At 50.6% G+C, this 20,246-nt stretch overlaps 1 protein-coding gene across 4 annotated transcripts in view; it reads right to left on the bottom strand.

Moving 5' to 3' along the window:
• Window positions 1-15,191: 15,191 nt before the first annotated feature.
• The window catches only part of RALGAPB (Ral GTPase activating protein non-catalytic subunit beta), a 63,852-nt gene continuing 58,797 nt past the window's right edge, over window positions 15,192-20,246 (bottom strand). For all 4 annotated transcript variants that reach the window (XM_014260773.2, XM_014260774.2, XM_005532198.3 and 1 more), the window contains one exon: window positions 15,192-19,223. In XM_014260773.2, coding sequence (XP_014116248.1) covers window positions 19,030-19,223 — 194 coding nt within the window. In that variant the 3' untranslated portion in view covers window positions 15,192-19,029. The remainder of the gene's footprint in view (window positions 19,224-20,246) is intronic.

Raw genomic sequence — 20,246 nt, 5'->3', positions numbered from 1 at the left:
TGTGTCAAAACCTTTTGAACATCAAGCACACACACTGTGTTTCCTGTTCTTCTGTCAGAGGAGAGGACCACACCAAGTTTGCCACAATTTTGCCTGAGAAGCTGGAGTTGGCAACTGCTTCCCAGTGTGCCACCCTGCAAGGTTCCAAGCTGCTTTTCTGCTTATCCTTGTGTTTTCCAGAGGTCCAAAGTAGCACTGAGCACTCAGGTTTCTCCTCTTAAAAAGCCACACACCCTTCTGCTGTCCCAGCTTCCCAATTTTGCCCTCCTGGTCCCAGCTTTCCTGCTGCTTGCTCTGCCTGTATCCACATAGGGCTGCCAAACCTGGCCTGCCTGCACTTCTTTGTCTCTCCAGGCTCCCCAGCCCTGCTCCTGTCAGGATTGTTGCCTCTCACTGGTTCTGACTGTACACCCTGGCTGGTTCAGGCTGAGGCACTGAAGTTGTGAATGCTCTTGGCACCACAGTATCCATCATTCCCCTTTCCACCCCAGATCATCAGCACTGGCTTTGCCTGTCCCCTGCCTCTCCATGTGCTCTCACTGCCTTGCCTGCTGAATCCTTTCTCTGTTCCTTCTCCTTCTTGATTTTGCATTCTAAGTAGATGTGTTTACACTCAAACCTGCCTGCCTGCTTCCCAGATGCTCTGGAGTTTGGAGATAGCACAGGATGTTCCCCATCCTGACATGGCCATTGCTGTGGTGTCCTGCAGCTTCTCCCCAGCTGGGCTGGTGAGCTGGGAACAGCAGACGTGGCCAATATCAGGGAAATTGGCGACACCTGAGGTGCAGAGAAGGGGCAAGGCAGCACCCAGCAGGATCAGGGCAATTGTTCTGAGGACAAAGTTTTCCCCATGAGGGTGGCTAGACCCTGACCACAGAGCTTTGGGCTGCCCATATGTGGAGTTATTTGAACCATACCTGAACAAACCCTGAGCATCCTGCTCCCATACCCCAGAGGTTCCTATTCCCAGTCCCAAGCTCTAGCTCTTTCCCCTCTGCAAGAAAAGGAGTTCTTTCTTGTCTGGCATTCATCCCACTGATTTCTCCCCAAAATCCACATCCACACCTAAGGTCAGAAGCAAAGCCATAGCCTTTCTCTTCTACTGGTCTCTTCTTAAAGAAAAAAAATCAGTTTTAGAGCCTTCAGAGTGTTTTCTGGACAGTCTGTCCCTGCTCTCCTGGTACCACACCAGCTGCTTGGGTAGGGACATTCTCCATCATCCTGATGTCCCAGGTTTTGGGTGAGCCTGGCAATTGCTCATGGAAAGCCCCTCAGTTTGACAGGATGGCATCCAGGTTCTTGTTGGATTGCAAGCCAAATGTATCCAGCCTTCCTATACAAAACAGCACATTTCCCCTTAATCCGCTGCCTGTCTTTCCAGAACAAGCTTCGTCCTTCTATATTAATATTCCAGTCATGAGCCTGAGCCCACCAAGCCTTTGTTATGCCAATTAATTCATAATCTTGATTGCACATTTAGACTTCCAGCTCCTTTTGCTTATTCCTCTGGAGTGCCCCAACAGGGTGGGCATGCAGTAGGCTAACCCCTGTTCTCCTCTGTGGCCAAGGGCTGTACTGAGCGTGCCACATCTCTCTGGGGTCTCCTGTGGCTTCTGCAGGCATGTGGCTTCACACCTACCCATGTGCTAGGGCAGCCAGCAGTGCTGGGGCTGGCCAGGCTGGCACCCCCTCCCCTTCCACCCATGTACCAGGAGGTGAGTGAGACTGGCCAGGGAGGAAATAAAGGCATAGAGGAGCAGTGAGTACCCAAGCTGGGCTCTGAACAGCATCCATCTCCATGCAGCAGCCCCAGAGCTGCTGGAGGCAGCTTTGGGCAGGGGTGCCACTGGCTGGGAATGGTCTGCACTGCAAGTATCAAGGCAAGGGTCTGCTGGGAAGGATGGGACTCCCAGATCCCTCCGTGCTAGCTGCAGAGTCCGTGATGGTGCAAGAAAGGGGTCCATGTGACTGTGTGCAGGTGAGTTCTTTTCAGCCAGTGGCAGAGCACCAGAGCCAGGAAAAGCCATGTTTGAGTTATTCCAACTGCAAGGCTGTGCTTGGACATTGTCAGTATCTGGTGTAAATCCAAGTTCTGGGCATACTTCCCAGGGGTGTGAACCCTCTCCTGGAGCTTTGTGCTTTGTCATCAACACTGGATGGAAAAACAAGCCCACTCAGTGCTGCCTGGAGCAGTCTCAACCAGCAGGATGCTCCCTGCCCACACCACTCCAGTGCCACTCCAGTGAGTGGGGCAGCTTTTGGGAGCTGTTCATCTGGAGCAGCCCAGGGCAAGGGTCAAGGCCGGCACCAGGCACAAGATTTGCCACTGGCCCTGCCAGACCCCCAGGCAAAAGCAGCATCTTCCCACCACAGGGACCCCTGGCTGCCAATACACCCTCTTTTACCAGCACCCTGTAGAGAAGCACAAAGCTGTTGGGACACACTGGCTCTCCAGGAGAGGAACACAGTTTCCCTGAGCATCACCCCAGCCAGGTTGTTTCCACAGCTTTCCAGAGAGGTGTTTTTCCCCAGGGGATATGAGCTTATAGGGGTGGGAGGAAGGACATGGGAGGAGTGGGTGGCTTGACCACAGAGGACCAGGAGCACTCAGGTCTGCAGGAGCAGAGGCAGAACAAAATTCTTTGCTCTGCAGTGAAGGGATAAGGGATAAGGAGCAGACACTGGAACAAGCAAAGCTCGGGCTCGGGCTGGCAGCTTCCAGTGTCCCATGAGTTATCCTGCCATGCTCTGAGCTAGGGTCTCCACTGAAGATGAACAGGGAAGGAAACAATGGTATTTTTTAAGGTCTGTGCTGGGGCTGAATGCTGTGGGATAGGGAAGTGTCCTTTTTGAAAGCAAAACTCAGTTTCATTTTCCTTGATGCGACAAAATAATTTCTTACCTTTGGATATATCACAGCAATACAACAATTTCTACTTCCCTGTATAGGCAGAGGGGTAGGTCCTGCCACAGACAGTGCCCTGGAACAGCATCCCAAGGATCCCTGGTACTGTGCAGCCCTGGCAGGTATGTGATGTGGCCCAGCTGTGTGTCACTGATGGGGAAACTGAGTCAGGCAGCAGCCAGGTGTCACTAAATTTTGTATCCACCACATCAGGGGCTAGTGCTGCTGTTCCTGAAACACTGACAATAAAACAGCCCAAACCCAAGAACCACCAGGGTGTCAGTTCATTACTGAGCCCAGTGCTGGTACTGAGGAAGGGCTCCACTCATCCTGATTTGTCCCCTTTGGGGGACTTCTTACAAGGAACAGTGATGCTGTGCCAGGAGGAGGACAAGCTTTATTCAGGCCCAAAGCAGGTAAGTTGTGGAGGAGGAAGAAAAAAGGGTCAGGGCAAGACAGAAGCAAGAACAAGAAAAACTTCAGGCACATACTTTTGGGGCAAAAATGTGGGCTTCCCACAGGACCAGTCAGTCAGGTGGGAAGGAACAGGGGCATGAGGAGCAGCCATTTCCAGCAAGTTTCAGCATGAACAAGCTTCAGGGGAGTGGGAGGGAGGGTCTTGGAGTGTGAGTGTACTTTGGGAAACTTCCCGTACCCTTTCAGGCTGAGAGACCCTGAAGGATGACCCCAGCCTCAGCCCAGGGTTGTAGCACATGCAGGAGAACACCATGCAATACTGTGAGGGAGGTGACTCTTGGCATTTACCCCAGCTGTCACCCTGCTCCACCACTTGCCAAAGGTGCCCCATCTTCCCTATCCCCCTAATCCCAGATGACCCTGGCTCCTGTGGCTGTGCAGGAGGGAATGGCATGTGGCACCCTCTGAATCAATATTAGCTTGTCAGCTGCTGCCCTGCCCCAAACACTGGTGGCTTTTACAGCCACTGTCTGGCTGCAGGCTGGGGCTCTTGTGGCCGTGGGAGCTGGTGTGCTGAGGCACCTCAGCAAAAAAGGATCAGCTCCTTGGGACATCCACAGCATCATCCCAGGGCAGCCTGACACCAGCCACCCTGAAACAGCCCTGCTGTCCCCTCCCTATCCCCACCAATGTCTCTGCTCTTGCTCCCCGCTCATGGCAGACATCAGCCATAAATACTGCTTTGTATCCCAATGGCTAACAACTGCTTAGGGAGAGAATTACTACTTAATTACACAAAATTACAAAGAAATTTATTTTCAGAGTGATAGCAGATCTAGTCTGACATGAATTCCTCCTCACTGGCATATTATTCTCGCTGGAAAATGGAGCTTCTGTGCTGGGTTTGTGCTGGAACTGGGACACAGCTCAGCAGAGTTTTGCTGCAACAAGTTTCTGCAGAATGAAGGAGGCTCTGTGGGTTGCAAATAGCTACTCTATGTGGTCCCCATGTCCCCAGTGTCCCCAAGGAAAAAAAAACTGCTGAAGATGGATGTGCATGATGGCTCTATACCAAATAACTAGTACCATCCCCAGGGTAACCCAGCCTGGAGTTATTCTGGAACAATCAGGAACAGCAGCATCAGCCATACATGTAGTAGATGTGAGATTTAAGGCAGAAGACCTCTGGTATTTTTAAGGGAAAATGGCTCCTGGCAGAGTGTGCTGACCTCCCAGAAAACCAACCGTGTTCTGGCTGCATCACCAGCAGCGTAGGCAGCAGGTGAGGGGGGATTCTCCCTCTGCCCCACTCAGGTGAGACCCCACCTGCAGAGCTGCCTCCAGCTTTGGAGTCCCCAGCACAGGGAGGATACGGAGCTGCTGGAGTGAGCCCTGCTTGGAGTCAGGATTTTTCCTTACTCTCAGGGAATTTTGTCTCATATGTTGCCTAAGAAATGGTAACAGCCACAAAAGAAGTGGCCAAGGTGGGGGGAAGGGTGCAGCTGTCTACTCTCCTAGTCGGGGGCTTTTCTCTTGGGAAGGGCAGAGATCCCACGACATTTTTGGCTGGGGGCTGAAGGGCTGGGCTCAGCTCCTCACTCGCTCGCTGCTGCTCTCGGGATGATGGGAACGGTCGAGTTGCTGCCACCGCGGAGCCCAGCCCGGCACTGCTTCTCCCTTCCTGGGGGTGAACCTCTGCTCAGAAGAGCAGCCGCTGTACTGGGACCTTATTAACACCCGATCTGACTGCAAAGGACCCTCACCATCTACTCGGGTAGCTCAGAGGAAAAACCCGGGGCCCCGAACCCTTCTCCCTTCCCGGAGGGAGCGTCTCTCCGGCTGCGTGCGGCAGCTGCTTGTATTAACCCGGCTGCCGCTGCTGCCTCGGGCTTCTTCGCTATAGCCTAACCCCGTGTCCGCCCAACCCCCGCGGCTCCTGCTACGGCTGCGGAATTTTCTCTTACATTTTATTTGTCACCCCTGCCGTGCCCGCCTGTGCCGTCCCAGCCCGCTGCTCCGAGGGTCCTGCTGCAGTCCATTCAGCTTCCCGGCTGCTTGCCGTGACTTTCCAAAGGAAGCCCCTTGTCCATCCCTTCCGCCAGCCCGCCCGCCATTCCCGTGTGGAGAGAGGCGGCCGAGCTGGCGCCACAGCGCCCCCTGCAGGCGCGGGGGAATCATCGCGCCCGCCCTGCCCGGCCGGGAGCCAGCAGCGCCCCTGCCGGCTGTGCCCGGAACTGCAGCAAAGGGGAAGGTGCCTGCAGCCGGGAGGAGGCTGGGACTGGCTCTCTGGGGCTGTTCCTTGCTGCTGCCGGGGCTGTTGTTTGTTTGCCTTCTCACACACACACACATGTAAAGAACTGCTATTCCTTTTCCCGTATCTGTGCCTGAAAGCCCTGTAATCTCAAAGTTACAATAATTTGGAGGGAAAGAGGTGATATTCTCCATTCCAAGGGAGATTCCTGCCTTCCTTGGCAGAGACCTTGTTACCGCTGAAGATGAATAGATCACGTGGACACAGGTCGAGGTGTGGTGAAGGAAAGAGCAGAGTTTATTTTTCCTCCCAGGATTTATAGGCTTTTGACCATGGCCAGGGATTGGATGGTCAGGATAACACTTTCTCACTGCACTGGCCATGAGAGATGCCCATCACAAGACGTGTAACAGAAAGAATGTACACATATCTATGTTTACAATTACTGTCCTGGGAAAGTCTTTGGAAAACTATGTTAGCAAGCTCAGAAGCTGAGTTTTCAGGGCGACAAGACCTGTCTTTCACACCAAGACAGTCCAAATGAGAACACAGAGATGCTCCAAGGGCTGGAGTCCTTCTGCTCTGGAGACAGGCTCGAAGAGCTGGGAGTATTCACCTGGAGAAGAGAAGGCTTCAGGGAGAACAGAAGAGCTCCTTCCAGAGCCTAAAGGGGCTCCAAGAAAGCTGGAAAGGGACTTTGGACAAGGGCCTGGAATGCCAGGACAAGGCAGAATGGCTTCCCACTGTCAGAGGGTAGAGTTAGATGGAATATTGAGAAGAAATTCCTCCTTGTGAGTGTGGGCAGGCCCTGGCACAGGGTGCCCAGAGAAGCTGTGACTGCCCCTGCATCCCTGGAAGTAACCAACGCCAGGCTGGACGGGACTTGGAGCAGCCTGGGCTAGTGGAAGGTGTCCCTGCTCAGGGCAGGGGACCTGTACTACATTACCTTTAAATATCCCTTCCCACCAAAACCAGTCTGTGATTCTGTGTTTCCATAAACACTGTGGGTAGGGTTGAACAGGGCTGTGCAGGGCTGGGCTGTGTTCTCCCTGTCTCTTGTGAAGCATGAAACCAAAGGCTGAAACCCATCCTGTACTGCCTGGCACCTGCAGCCCTGTGTTCCTGATGGCCACTTTCAAATGGTGATGAGAACACTACTCCATATCTTTGATTTCCCCCTCCCAGCATGACACTTAGCTTTCACCTGTGTTTTTTTGGTTAAACCTCCTTTGTCATTATTACAGCTTATTCCTTTTGTCCTTTGATCCAGGGAGGTTTCCCGTTGCACAGGACCAGTCAGGGTCCATCTCCATAAGGGCGACGCGGTCATCAGGGGGTCCTGGTTAAGCTGGAGGGGCATGTGAGGGGCTGTAGGACTGGGCTGGCCCTGTTTGGACATGCTCAGCCAGTGAGGAAACTCTGGGTCTAGGGCAGGCCTGGAGCTTGTTATGACCATCTCTAAGGCAGGGTAAATTCTCTCTAATAAATCCCTTTGAGTGAATTGGAGTGAAATAACACTGAATGACCAGTGTATATATGAGGCAGATTAAATTTTTAAAGTTTAATTGTAGCAGAAAGGCTGTAGATGTCTGGTTTTGGTTTTCCTATAAAAGTATAAAAATAACATGAAGAAAATATGTAAGCAAAAGAAAGAGACCAAAAGGAGAAGAGTAGATGATGAAGAGGACAAAAATCACCACCTGTGGATCCAGTGAAGAGACTAGATCATTGCAATTCCAACGTCTATGGTCAGAATAATAGCCACAGATCCATTGGGAGTGAGGGCTGTGAAACAAAAAGTCAGGTTATATACATCCAAGCTGGCATATGAATGCCCGTATCCTTCTCCAGGGAGGGGATTTCTTTTTTCTGATGTAACAGTATGGGACAAATGCAGCTTTCTGCTGGAGAGTCTCTAAAAAGAGCCCGGGGCTACCTGGGGATACCTGGTGGTATCAATCCCCTTCTATTCATCTTGCCACTCCTTGACCCCACCTCTGCACTTATGCTGTGTTGTGTGGTCACCATGGACCTCAATGGCAAAATTGGTTCCAGAAAGCTTCTTCCCTACCTCTGTAGGGCCACCCTTTCCAGTCATGTCCTGTTCCAACTTGCTGGTCATCAGTGTTTGAGGCGTAACAATGCATGAACTCCACTGTCCAGGCTTCTACAGAGCTGGAAAAGTGCCCAGTGCTCATCCCAGCCACCATCCTACTCCCTTCCCAACTGCTGCCACCACAAAATGAGCAACTTTCCTTGGTATGGAGCTGTCAGGGGTTTCTTTAACATGTCCATGGCAAACAGGGACCTAGAGATACTGTTTTGGCTGTCCCAGGCAGTGCCACAGGACACAGGCAGCCAGCACAGGTTTCTGCCAGCTACAGGAGGCAGAGGTTGGAACTCATGAGATCTCTGCCCAGAAAGAGGTTCCCAAAGCCCATGGGAAGCTCCAACAGGACAGTTTTCAGGCTGTGCATGGAAACAAAGGTAGTGGTGGATGAGACCAGAGGCTGGAGCTGCGGTGGGGGCAGCAGGGGCTGCAGTACCTTGTGCCCACTGGGCTTGGCACTTGCAGGATCCACCGTGGAGCTTCCCAGGAGGGAGCTGGTGCTGGGTCTGCCAACATCTCCCTCTTTCTTGGGCACATCTGTCCCCCTGGACAGGGGGCTGAGTAGCTGTCAGGGGCAATGTTGTCACCACTGGCTTCTCCCTCTGTCACACTGATCACAGACCAGAAGTGTCTTTGGCAGCTGCTGGGTCTCCAGGGCAGGTACCAGGCTTCAATGGCACTCAGGGGGCCTCAGGGACTCAGGATTATGGGGTGATGGGGTGAGGAAGTCCTTTGAGGCTCAAGAGGTGCTTAATTCCAGTTCTTCCCCAAAGCAAGGTCAGTGGTGCAAGGTCAGTTAGAGTGGGCTGCACATCTCCTAGGAAGGAGCCTGTGCCACTGCAGGAGTGTCCTCAGGAGACAAATCTTGGGCCTAGAGGTTTTGGAATAGCTCTGCTGTGAGGAGGAGGCTCAGTGGCCTCCATGGTTCCTGTGCTCAGGGCAGGCAGCCGTGTCAGGGCTGGGCGCTCCCTCTCTGCCAGCACACACCAGTGCTCCAATCTCCAGGAGCTTCCAGCACTGCCGGGAGCTCCAGCCCAAAACGTGGCAGCTGAGCCAGGTGACCGATTCCTGCTGCATCCCAGCCCTGCTCCTCCATCCTGCTGCCCCAGAGCCCCAGTTGCCCCGTCCCCTCTTGCCCAGTCCCGCAGCAGGCAGTGCTGGCTCCATGCTCTCCATCAGGCAGGTGCGGTGCCAGGGCTGTGCCAGGGCTCGTGCTCAGCTGGGCAGGAGTGGGCTGTGCCTGCTGTGGCCCCTCTGCCCAGTAACTCCCATGGCACCTGGCAATGCTGCCTCCACTCCATCTCCAGCAGGAACCTCATCTGCACCAGTGAGCCAGAAGTGTCCCTATCGCGTGTCCTCATCCCTGCTCATACCTCTGGGCTATTACAGGGCCATGAAAAGCCTGGAGAATGGCCCCAAATTCCCCACTGGAATAAATACGACTGGTATTTATGAGCAAAAGACTGGAGGGAGCAAAATCCATCCCCTGCCCATTGTGCCTGTGCCAGGGAAGGGACCTGGGTGCCAGAGCCAAGCTGGGAACACCAAACCCCCAACATCCCCTGCCCAGGAGCCAGTGAAAAGTTGGGAAGAAGCTCTGGGAGCTCTTGGATGGTGAATGTAGCCTGGGCTCCCCAGATGCAGTAGCTCCTGCCTGTGGCCAACAGCCAGATCAGCACGACTTGCAGCCCTCAGGGATCAATAGGGGCTCTCAGCATCCATGGACATTGCTCCATGTCTCCTGCTGACCACCTGGCTCCTGGAGCAGGAAATCTCTGATAGACAAGTGGGAGGCTCCAGGGCTCCCTCTGCACCAGTGCTGCTGTCCCAGAGCCCCTGTGGCCACATGGCCAGTGTCTGACAGGAAGAGTTTCTGCACAGCACCAGGAATGGTGCCCACACAACTACTACTCCCAGAGTGTCACAAGGTGCCAGGAGCAGCTCCAGGTGCTCTGGATGGCTGGAACAGAGCTTGGGACCACAGGACACATCCTGAACAAGAAGGTCCCTGGCAGAGTCTGGGGTGCAGCACCCCTACATCACACTCCCCCCACCTGAGCAGGAGTCCTTTGTGCTCCTGGCTCTTCCACCTGACCCCCTCCCACTCGCCTCCCACAACCACCATTAAAATAAATTGACAAAATAAACCTAATTTGCACTGTTACTCTGTTTTCTCAACCTGAAAGACTGAGTCCTGTAGTCAATCAGCAGCAAGTCCCTACATGTTCCTGCTGCTGGGGGAGACAGATCCATCACTGCACTAATGAGTGAATTAGCTAATGAAAACAGTATTTAAAATAATCACAATATTTCTTTATTTGCATGTAAAGATGACATAATAAAAGATAATTAGCAGCATGTGAAACAGTTCTACTACTCAATTTTCTCAGTTTAGCTAATTAATTATCTTAGTAAAATGCATCATTATGACTAATTTTAGAAAATCCAGCAGCTGCAAGGTCAGAGTGGGAACAACTTCAATTTGTAATTGGAAGAAACATTAAAGTGAGTCAGATAATCTTTTATTAGATAATAATAATAATAATGAATCACACAGGCACGTATATTAAGTACTTTAAGAGGCAGAAAATGCACTGAATCATTTAATAATGTCATCAAATGGGCTCCATTAGGGCCTGCTGTGGGAGCATGAGGGCACTGGGCCTTCAGCCCTGCCTGGAGGAGCAGGTAGCCCAGTGCTGGCTTGGGGATGCCTCTGTTGGGATGGGGCTGGAGCACCATGAAGGGTCTGCCCTGGCCCCCCCGGCTCTCCCTGCCCTCAGCCTGTGCCAGCAGCACCCCAGGGCCTGGGCAGGAGGGTCCCAGCCAGGGAAGTCCCAGAAGAAAGCACTCTGTCTGGACTGGATGGGAGGGCTGGGCAGGGACCCTCAGGCCTCACCAGAGTCTGCAGGGTGGCTGGGGGAGGCTGTGGGACCCTGGGATGGCAGGAGGGCACGTGCTGGCAGATGCCGGCTCCTGGTGGGAATCCCTAGGGATGTGGGCAATGGGAACATGGCAAGGTTGGCCAGCGCTAGGGAATTCAAATCCCAGCTGGGGGACAGGGCTGAGACACAATGGAAGGGAGCTCAGGACCACTGTGGCACTGACCACCAGCCCCACATTCTGGCCTCACATGCCCATCCCTCCTGGGACACCCCTGCTCTGCTTGGGCTCTGCCCTGGTGAGAGGAATCTTTACCACCCAAAAGCAGCTTGTTCCCCCAGAGCTGGCAAAGGTGGGGATGCCAATGGCTGTGGATCTTGCTGTCTCACCAGGACCAACTCTGGGGACAGCCAGCAATGGATGGACTGGCCCATCTGTGCCTTTCCAGTAAGAACTTTGTAAGGATCCCTGGTGTGAGGCCAGAGCTGCAGGGTGTCACCCCTTCCTGTCACACTCTGCAGGGGTGCCAGGCACAGCTGGGTCCTGTATGTAGGGTGGGTGCTTTTGATATAATAAATCTATTGTTTATTAATGTTAATTAAAATCTATAAAAATAAATATAACAATTAAGAAAATCTCATGGCTCTTGCAGAAAGGAGAAAACAGGTTTAAACCTCTCTGCACCCAGGTTTATATCTCACTGTACACAACTCCCATGGCTGCTGCCATGCCCTGGGTGCTGCCCACAGCTTCTAGAGTGCATGCATGCTGGGTATGAGAGGGATCCCCAAAACAGCATGAAAAGCCAAAAGTCAGGGCTGAGGTCCCTGGGATGCTCCTGGTTGCCACAGCAACATGCTGCCTTCCTCCATGATGTGGTGGTGTTGTCATGGAGAAGACATGACCCCAGGACACCCAGTGGCCCCCACAGCCCTGGGGTACACAGTCAGTGTGGCCATTGGGCAGCCCAGTGTCACCAGGGACATCCCAGCAGCTCTGATGTGGGCCAGGGACACACCATCAACACCTGCCTGGCCTGGACAAACTCTGCCAGCACTCATCACTGCAGTGAGTGTGCTGGGGGATGCCAGCCAGTCATGGCTTAGCCCAGTTCCAGTCTTCAGCCGCTTACCCCACTCCTGACAGACATCTGCTCACTGCAGGCAGCCAAGTGAGAAGTTTTCTCAGTTTAAAGCAGTAACTAGATTACACCTCACCCTGGAAAATTATCCATACTGCAATCTGGCTTAATTTGTGGTCAAAACCAGCCATGCTACCGTGAGAACAGGCATCTTGGGTGTCGGTGCACCATGCTTCTGCCTCCTCAGGAAGTTTCTAGGAATAGCTGATGAAAATAGAGGGCACTGGGGAGGAGTTATCTCGTCTACAGTCCCGTGGCAGACCTGCCACCAGCTCCTCAGCTTGACAGGGGATGCTGCCAGCTGATGAGTGCCCCATGGAGCAGCTCCCCTTCATTAACAACAAATTGGAAGTTAATTCTCATTTCTGGCAGTGGCAGAGGGCACAGCCCTGGCTGCTTCACACTGTGGCCAGTCCTGCCTCATCCCAGGATTTATTCTTGTCCTTGCAGCAATCACCAGGTGGTGCAAGGTCACTCCACTCACATGTAATGGAGTACCTGTGGGGCATAGGGAATCTTTCACAGAAACCAAGGAGCTGCTCCCAGCTGGGCCCTCCCGTCCTGAGGATCTGGAGGCCATGAAGCTACTGGAATTGCCTGAGTTCCTAGGCTCACAGAGGAAGGTTGTTCCCCACTGTGCACCTACACAGGCCCCATCTGCCAAAAACCACCTGTTCCAAGACTTGGCTGAAAGAGCCCTACTTTCAGGCCCTCCAGAGCCTTAGGTGAGATTTCCAGCCTCCCAAAACAGCTGGGAGTATCGATCCTTCCCCAAGAGGAAAGAAGAAAGCACCAGGCCCCAAACCAGCTCCAGAATGCTCTTACTGCCCCTGGCCCTGCACTTTGGGACTTCAGAGGAAGATATGAGTGTTCATCACTCATGTTTGTGACTCCTCAGAGATCACTGTGGGACCTGCCTTAACCTTCCCTGAAGTACTGTGGTGAGGAGCTTGGGTGGGTGGCACCGGCTGAAGTTACTGCAGATGAAGCCAGCAGGAAAACAGATGTTCACATATCCCAGCTTGAGGTTTCTGGATGTAGTGATTTAGGTTTGCTCATTTGAGTTTCCTGGCCAACGCACCAAATAATGTAATGGATTCAGCACTGGAGAAAATCACCAGTTCATCTGCTTAGAATTATTTACTAATTTCCTGCTGTGAAATATGAATTAGGAGGATGGCAAAGCAGGCTCAAAACTCAAAAGGTATAAAGAAAACTTTATTAACAGAACTAGAAGAATAATAAGAATCAGAGTAAAACCTTCAGAACATTTCTCCTCCCCTCCCCACAACCCCTTTTATTTCCCACGGACAACGTAGAGACAAAACCTGGAATTTTCAGTCAGTTACCACCTCTACAATAGTCTTGCATCAGTTCTTGTAGGAAGAGGAGTTTTCTTTTGCCATGCCATGGAGACTTCTCTAGTGGCTTTTAATTTCCATGAATAGTAGCTGCCCAAAAAATCTGCAATCGTGAAGCTCCTCCCATTTTCACAGCCTTCCCACAGCTGAGTTAATGGGCCATGAACTCATGGTCTATTATTTTAAGGATGAGCTGCTCAAAACCAAAGGCTCTCTTCATTTACCTTTGCGATCATCTCTGGGAACAGAGGTTTTCTTCTCTCCTTGGGGGCAAAGGGTCTTCATCACTCTCATCTCTCTCTGTTCAAGCTTCTCATGGGATCACAGCTACTCCAACATCTGTTTTGCTTCATTATGGATGCTTCTGCTCATCAACACTTTGAACACTTCATCCCCCCATAGTCTCTCATTAATTAAAGGGGATATTTTAGTGTACCATAATCCATCTCCATGGCCTTAGCAGAAGAATTCCAGCCCAATACTAAGGCATCTCCTCATTCTTCTTCCATCTGGGACTTGACTCCTTCTTTATCAACCTTGGTGTCTTCACGTCGTCTTTGACATGTCCTTACTCCATGCTTTTCTCTCACCCAAGGGGAGGATTGATGTTTTGCAAGTTTCATCTGTGCACTGGGAGCGTTAATATCTCACCCAGGCCTGCAGATGGTCATGATGGTTTCTGCTGGGCAGTGACCGAAGCAGTCACAGTGATGGATTTCAGGCCGTGCTGGGGCTGTGCCAAGATCTCAGGGGGCCCGGCCAGAACGGTGGCGGCTGCCCTGGCTGCATGGCTGGTCCCAGGCCCTTGCTTCCTTCAATTTCAGCTGCGGGCCGATGGCTTCCCCTCTCCCTGCCCCGCAGCTGCTGAGGCCATGGGGCTATGGCAGAAGGGGCCTCGCCCGGCCCGGAGCTGCTCCCAGAGCCCAGCTGACCCCAGCTCGGCAGGGCTTAGTGTCAGTGAGATGTGGCAGCCACGGCCTGGCCCAGCCTCAGCTGGGGCCTTGTGGCCTCCAATCCCCTGCCTGGTCATTGCTGCTGCCCTGCCCAGCCCTGCCAGGCCTCATGGGCTGCAGTGGGGCAGTGCCAGTCTGACCAGCACCCAGGTACCTCTTCAAAGCCAGAAACAAGAGAGAGCTTCCCCAGGCTTGCCTGTCTTTAAAATGTGAATCTCACAGAGGCAGATCCAGCTTTTTAAGTGGTTTAATAGGTTGTCAGTTCTCAGCACTAGCCAGCTACTGGTTTTGCCAGGCACAAAGGAAGTTCTCAGCAGCTTCTCTCTGAAAAATAATTTCCATGGGTGGCTTTTTCCCTCCTCACCAAATGTCAGTTAATGCAAAACCAGCACACTGGACCAGTCACTTCAGTGCTTTTGTTCTGGTCCTCAGGTGGGGCAACTTGGGTAAAGCACCAGAGCTGCTGCAAAGGTGAAATCCCAGGGACAGCACAGGGACCCTGCCAGACAAATAGCCCCTGCTCTTCTCTGTTCTCTGCCCAACAAGCACAGACTCTCACACACAAGTCCTGCAGCCCTCACCCACACTGGGAACTCATTCTCTCCTTAAGGAGCTCAGAGATGGTCCATGGGGATCTGGCTGGAATACACTGACAAATCCTCTCTATCCCAGCTCAGTTCCCCATGGCTTGCTGGGTGCAGCACCCTCATGGGACACAGGGCCCCGCTGCTGCCCAGCTCCTCCCCAAACCCAAAGCTGAGGAGTCTTATCCTTTCTCCCCTCTCTACCCAGACAGCAGAGGCCTCACCCTCACAGGACTCTGCAGCTGAAGCCTATGGCTTTTCCCTGTCCTGAGCTGGTGTCTGGAGTGGCTGCACCACAGGGGACCCACACCTAAGATGGGAAGCACCACATGGTGTGACTGGAGAGCACCAGCATTGCAGGACCATCAGGCTCCCTCCAAAGGGCAGTCTCATGTTTTCACTCCCCAGACTGTGCAGATGCAACATGACTTCTTTACCTATTAGCCTCACTGTTCCCAGAGCTACTGAGGTGCAGAGGGTGTCAAATTCTGCTTCCTCTGTCTGCTGCTGTCCTGAGTAACATCTCCATTGGAGAATTTCAACCAAGGTTTTGGAAAGTACTAAAAACTGACCAGTGCAAAATTACTTAGATAAGAATCTTTAAAATTTATTTGACTAATTGTGTTACATTCAATATTTGATGTGTTTCTCCTGGACAAAGAATTGGCATAAATACAAACAAGCCTTTGTGTGCCTTCCCTAAACAAATAAGAGATAAAGTACTAGAGACAACAGAACATAGTTCACATCTTCATATTTACATTTTACCTTTACTTTACAACTTAGCGCCAGGAATATTTACAAAAAAATACAATAAGAACAGAACGTTCATGTCTTGGCAACATACAGGAATTCATACAAATTTTCTATGATTGAAGCACATGATATCTGGCATTCTCACTTCTAATTACTCCTGCTAAATCCATGGAGAAAAGGGCTGTGTTTGCCTTTAAAGGTATCACTCAATTACACAATCACGAAAATGCATCAAATTTGTCTGTGAGGCTGAAATTTAGTTCTCTCCTCTTCCTGGGCATGCAGAACCTTGTGAAAACAAACACTGTGACCTACAGTGAACCCAGCAGGAACAGCCCAGGAGCAGCCAGGCCTGCTCCTCCCTCCAGCCTTGCACACTGCTACCCACAGATGCACCAATTTCCACAGGCACTGTCCTCCCCCTCTCCTGCCTGCTGTAAGATTCTAACACATTTCTAAAAGTACCTTTAAAAGAATGGCTTTTTTTTAAAAAGTCTCTATATTAAGGTACTAAAATGTAATTTCAACACTGTGTTTAACAACATGACAGTGATCACCTCCTGCTCTGTTAAAACAGAATTATGAACCCAAACTGAAAGGTTTGATGAAGAGTCCCAGTTTATATTGTGGAACTCTTGCAGGTTGAGGGCAGGGAGGTGTTTGAGCACTCATCCCCTCCAATGGACAGTGATGCTGACCCAAGCCACTCAAGCATCAAGTCAGAAATTTTATGCAGCAGTTTGTGATATAAAAAAAAAAAAAAAAATCTAGATTCTTGGCTAACTCTTGCAATCATCAGGGAAATAAACCACATTTGCTCTGGCCCTTCAAGGGAAAAGCTCTCAAGACAGTACCCTGGACTAGCTAAAGCCATCAGTTTGGTCAGATTTTGAGAGGAGATGGATAGAATTCCCAGACTGGTGGGGTGCATTTTGTTATGAAGCCCGAGACCTCTGCACATCTGGGGGAAGGGGGGACAGTCCCTGCAGGCACCCTTCACTGGCACAGTCTGCACAGGGTGCCCACTACTGTGACCAGTACTCAAACCATGAGGGATGGCAGCACAGCTCTGCATCACATTTTTGTACTGAACTGTGACTTTCCCAAAGGCTTACTTTTCCAGACAACCAATCCCACCACCTACAGCCAGGTCACACCACGTGTAACCTGCTCACCAGCTGGTTCTACAACTCAACTGACACATATTCTAAACATCCATCCCCTGGAATAGGGAGTGGTGACAATGTGCCCAAGTTCCCTTCTTTCCAGACTCCGCCCAAGTCCTATGGATCTCACAGCTGTTACTGCTCCCATGGGTGCCTTTTGGTCAACATGGAAATAGACCCAAGACAACCCTTCAGCCAAGCACAGGTCTTTTTGAAGAAAGTAAATCTTCAGGCAGTCCACTTGGCTATCCCTGCCAGAAACCACTCAGGATTTGCCCCGACACCCATCTCTGCATTCGTGACTGCTCCCAACAGTCTGACAGCAGCACCTGGTGCAGCTGTGCTGCATCTGCTAGGACTGTGTAACACTCAGCTGTGGTAAGGGGGTTGCTGTTACACTGTCAGTGTGCAGATACAGGGATTCCTCAGGATGTTTATTGGTTACACATGCATTGCTCACGCCTTTTAAACCTGTTGGTTCAAGTGTGTTTGGCTGTTAATTAGAGCCCATAGGTACATACACAGTGTGGGTAAATTCAGCGTCTGTGCATTAAGTTGCTCCTGGCAAGAGTGTAGCAGAGGAATGAGGCTGTCCAAGTTTCCTGCACAGGTTGGCCAATGCACCCAAATGCTGCCCTGGAACTCCTCCTGCCATGTGCCACCTGGGCAGCACACAGGTATGGGCCAGCCAGCACACATCTTGCTACAGGAGTTTTCTTTGGGTGGTTTAACTTTTTCACTTTTGATTCATCTGGATCAAATTCCAGAGCTCCAGAATGGAGAAGTCAGTGCACTTATTCCCTGCAACAAGCACAAAGCACAGTGGTTGGCCACCTCAAAATCCTTTCACATGTATTTTTAGGGGCCCGTGTTTCCATGAACTCTGAAAAACCACATGGAAAGCCAGGAGCGAGGTCTGTCCTTGGCAGGTAAGTTGTAATGAAACAATTAAGACTGCTTCAAGTCATAACTGTTGCAAAAAGTAGCTCTGAAATATCAAAATTCAATGCCTGACAGGTATTACTACAATGCATAGCACAGCATATTAAAACCACTTTGGAAATAATGTGAAGAGCTCCCCCAAATTCGTGTTCACTCATCCTCTTCCATTACCCAGTGCTGGAAGGATCAGGATCCCCACTGCTGTCAGGCTGCACCTCCCCAGGAGTGTCAGCCACAATTCCCTGCTGCACCACCAGCTGGGATGTGCCAGAAGCCAGAGGTGCTCCCAGGACTGCCTGCACCCACCACATCTCTGAGATCCCAGTATCACAGCTGTAGCTGCAAACATTTTTTCCCAGCACATCCTTTGAGTCCTGAACACATCAAAGCCACAGGCTGAAAATGAAAACTCCTGACCTAGGTGGAAGGGAAGCACTGCTGCCAAATGTGAGAACATATAGGAGATTCAAAACAATGTGAAGTTATAACTCCAAAGGGGCTTTCATGGCATTGAAATTAATGGGGAAAAGAAGAATTTGTGAATTTTCTTTTTGAGTTGTTTGGTTTGCTTAACAGGAGCTTCTGAAAAGTGTCGTAGAAGCTGCAAAATCTGCTCATGCTATAAATAATAGGGAGGAGGCAGCCCCATACCTCAGATTTCAATCCAATGGAAGGAAGGCCTTTTTATGCTTTTTATGGAAACAGTGAGTAGGTGATATAGACACTTCAAAATAAATTAAGTAGTTGCATTAAAAAAAATTAAAAAATAAAAATCAAGCTACTGAAATGAGACATTTTGCAACAGACTTGAAAGTCATAACCTCGCTTTTATATAATCAAAAGCTCTTATCCAATAATAACTTCTTTTGGAAAGTCAGTTAATTTCAGGTGGTGGTGGTTGTCTTGTATGCAGATGGACTCACTAGGAGCCCTGGAGGGAGTAGCCACATACAGCATCTGGGCTTTGGATTTTAGGGCCTTCTCTTTCCAAGCAATCCTCTTCCTCTTGCTTCTGGTACAGAGATGGGTTACACCCAATGAAGGATCTTCTGTTGAGCACTCAAGGGGGACTGAAAATGTCTTTGAAGTTCTTAGAGGGAAAGTTAATGCTCTGGAACAGACTCTTCCTCCAAGGGAAGATCCTGCTCCCTTGCCCTTGGACACATGGGTGCAAGCAAGGTGTCTAATGGCAGGTTTGCTTCTATTCTTATTTCCATCCTCGTATGCAGAGATGGCTTCACTTTGATTGTTTTCCCTTCAGAGCAAGACTCCTACAGCTCCTAATTAGTCTGGAAAGGATGACTGGGTGAAGAGAGTATTTTGCTAGCATCCAGGAAGACTGGAATTCAATAATCTTCTGAGGGTAGGTGAATCATGTCAACATCCCAACTGCAGTGTTTCGGATTCATTTCTCATTCCTCCCACATGGTACCTGCTGACTTGTGCTAGAACATGATTTCCTGAATTCCGGAGGGCTGAGAAAATTTGTTGCTGTTATTTAACTGTTTTCATTAGTGTAGCCACCAAGCTCTGATCTAATTGTCCTGGAAGGATAATGACCTAGGGGTTGCAGCTCTTGAGCCCAACGTCCTGGAAAAGCGAGGTATAAAACTCTGGCTCCAGCTGCCTGTTCCGGTATTTATTGACAATATCTGCTATTTTCTGTTTTCGGCGGACGTGGGGTGGGTTGTATGAATCACTTTCCAGCCTCTTTCTGCGACAAATATTTATTACTGTCTGTCTCACTAAAAAACCTGAAAAAGAAACAACATTTTAATCAAGCTTAAATTCAGTCCTGCACCCCTTTGCTGGCTTCCCAGCCAAAGACAATTTTGGGTTCTGTCCCATCTAAACCCAGGGCAGATGTTCAGCACCATCAAGTCAAGTCCTTTACTCTATGAATTGATAACAGGCAGCCATGGTCCCCAGGCTCGTAAAGACCTTCACTGCAAAGAACGAAGAAAGGGACTCAGTGGTACCCTAAACTGGCTGGAGGAGGAGTATTCTCAGTTTTGCCAGAGCCAAGCAGCTGCCTGGAACAGCACCCTTGGGACAAGAGGGCAAACCCAGGGCAGCCAAGACAAGAGTCACAGTACCACAGCCCCAGCTACGCCACTCATCTGGACCTTGGATGGGTCCTGAGAACACACCAGGTAATTCCAGTGGAGCCCTGAAAAAGTCAGTAACTTTTTCTAGTAGGAATTGCAGAGTCCTTTCCCCTTGGAAAGAAGACGAGGAAAGACCTGATGGGTTGTGGCTGCAAGCAAATTACCCCTCACTGCTTTGCCACTTTTGTCACCCCCTGTAACTCACACTGCTGGATGCAGATGGAGGAGGAGGTGGGGAATTGAAGTAGTAGCACTCAAAAGCTGGCAGCTAACTTTATCTTATTTCATTCTGAAAGGAAATTTCTATGCCTCTTGCTTCTAAAGAAGCAAGTATTCCTTACCCCCTTTGCTGTTTCACAAGCTCTTTCTTAAAGACAGAAACATTTAGAGGACCTCACTACACACAAACTACACCTGCTGAACTTAGAGACAAGAAAAATTTCACTATATTAACAGTCCTGATGCAGCAGAAAAACGATCCCAACTCTAGGAAAACATACCTGATAGTTTTTCAGTAAAAAGCCACTGTCATCAGCTGAATTAATAGATGTTACTTAAGGGCCCAGATCTGGCTTTGATTTGCCAGTCACTGAATTAAGCATACAAACCCCAGAACCTGAAAGTCACCTCCAACAGCAGCTTTAGGGTTATGGACAGGTATCCTAATAT

Source organism: Pseudopodoces humilis, chromosome 19 (assembly GCF_049639895.1).
Source record: "Pseudopodoces humilis isolate 2021_Gansu_Grassland_sample_001 chromosome 19, ASM4963989v1, whole genome shotgun sequence".
NCBI classification, from domain to species: Eukaryota; Metazoa; Chordata; class Aves; order Passeriformes; family Paridae; genus Pseudopodoces; species Pseudopodoces humilis.
Note: the sequence above shows the minus strand (reverse complement) of the source record. Positions and strands in the feature narration are given on the sequence as shown.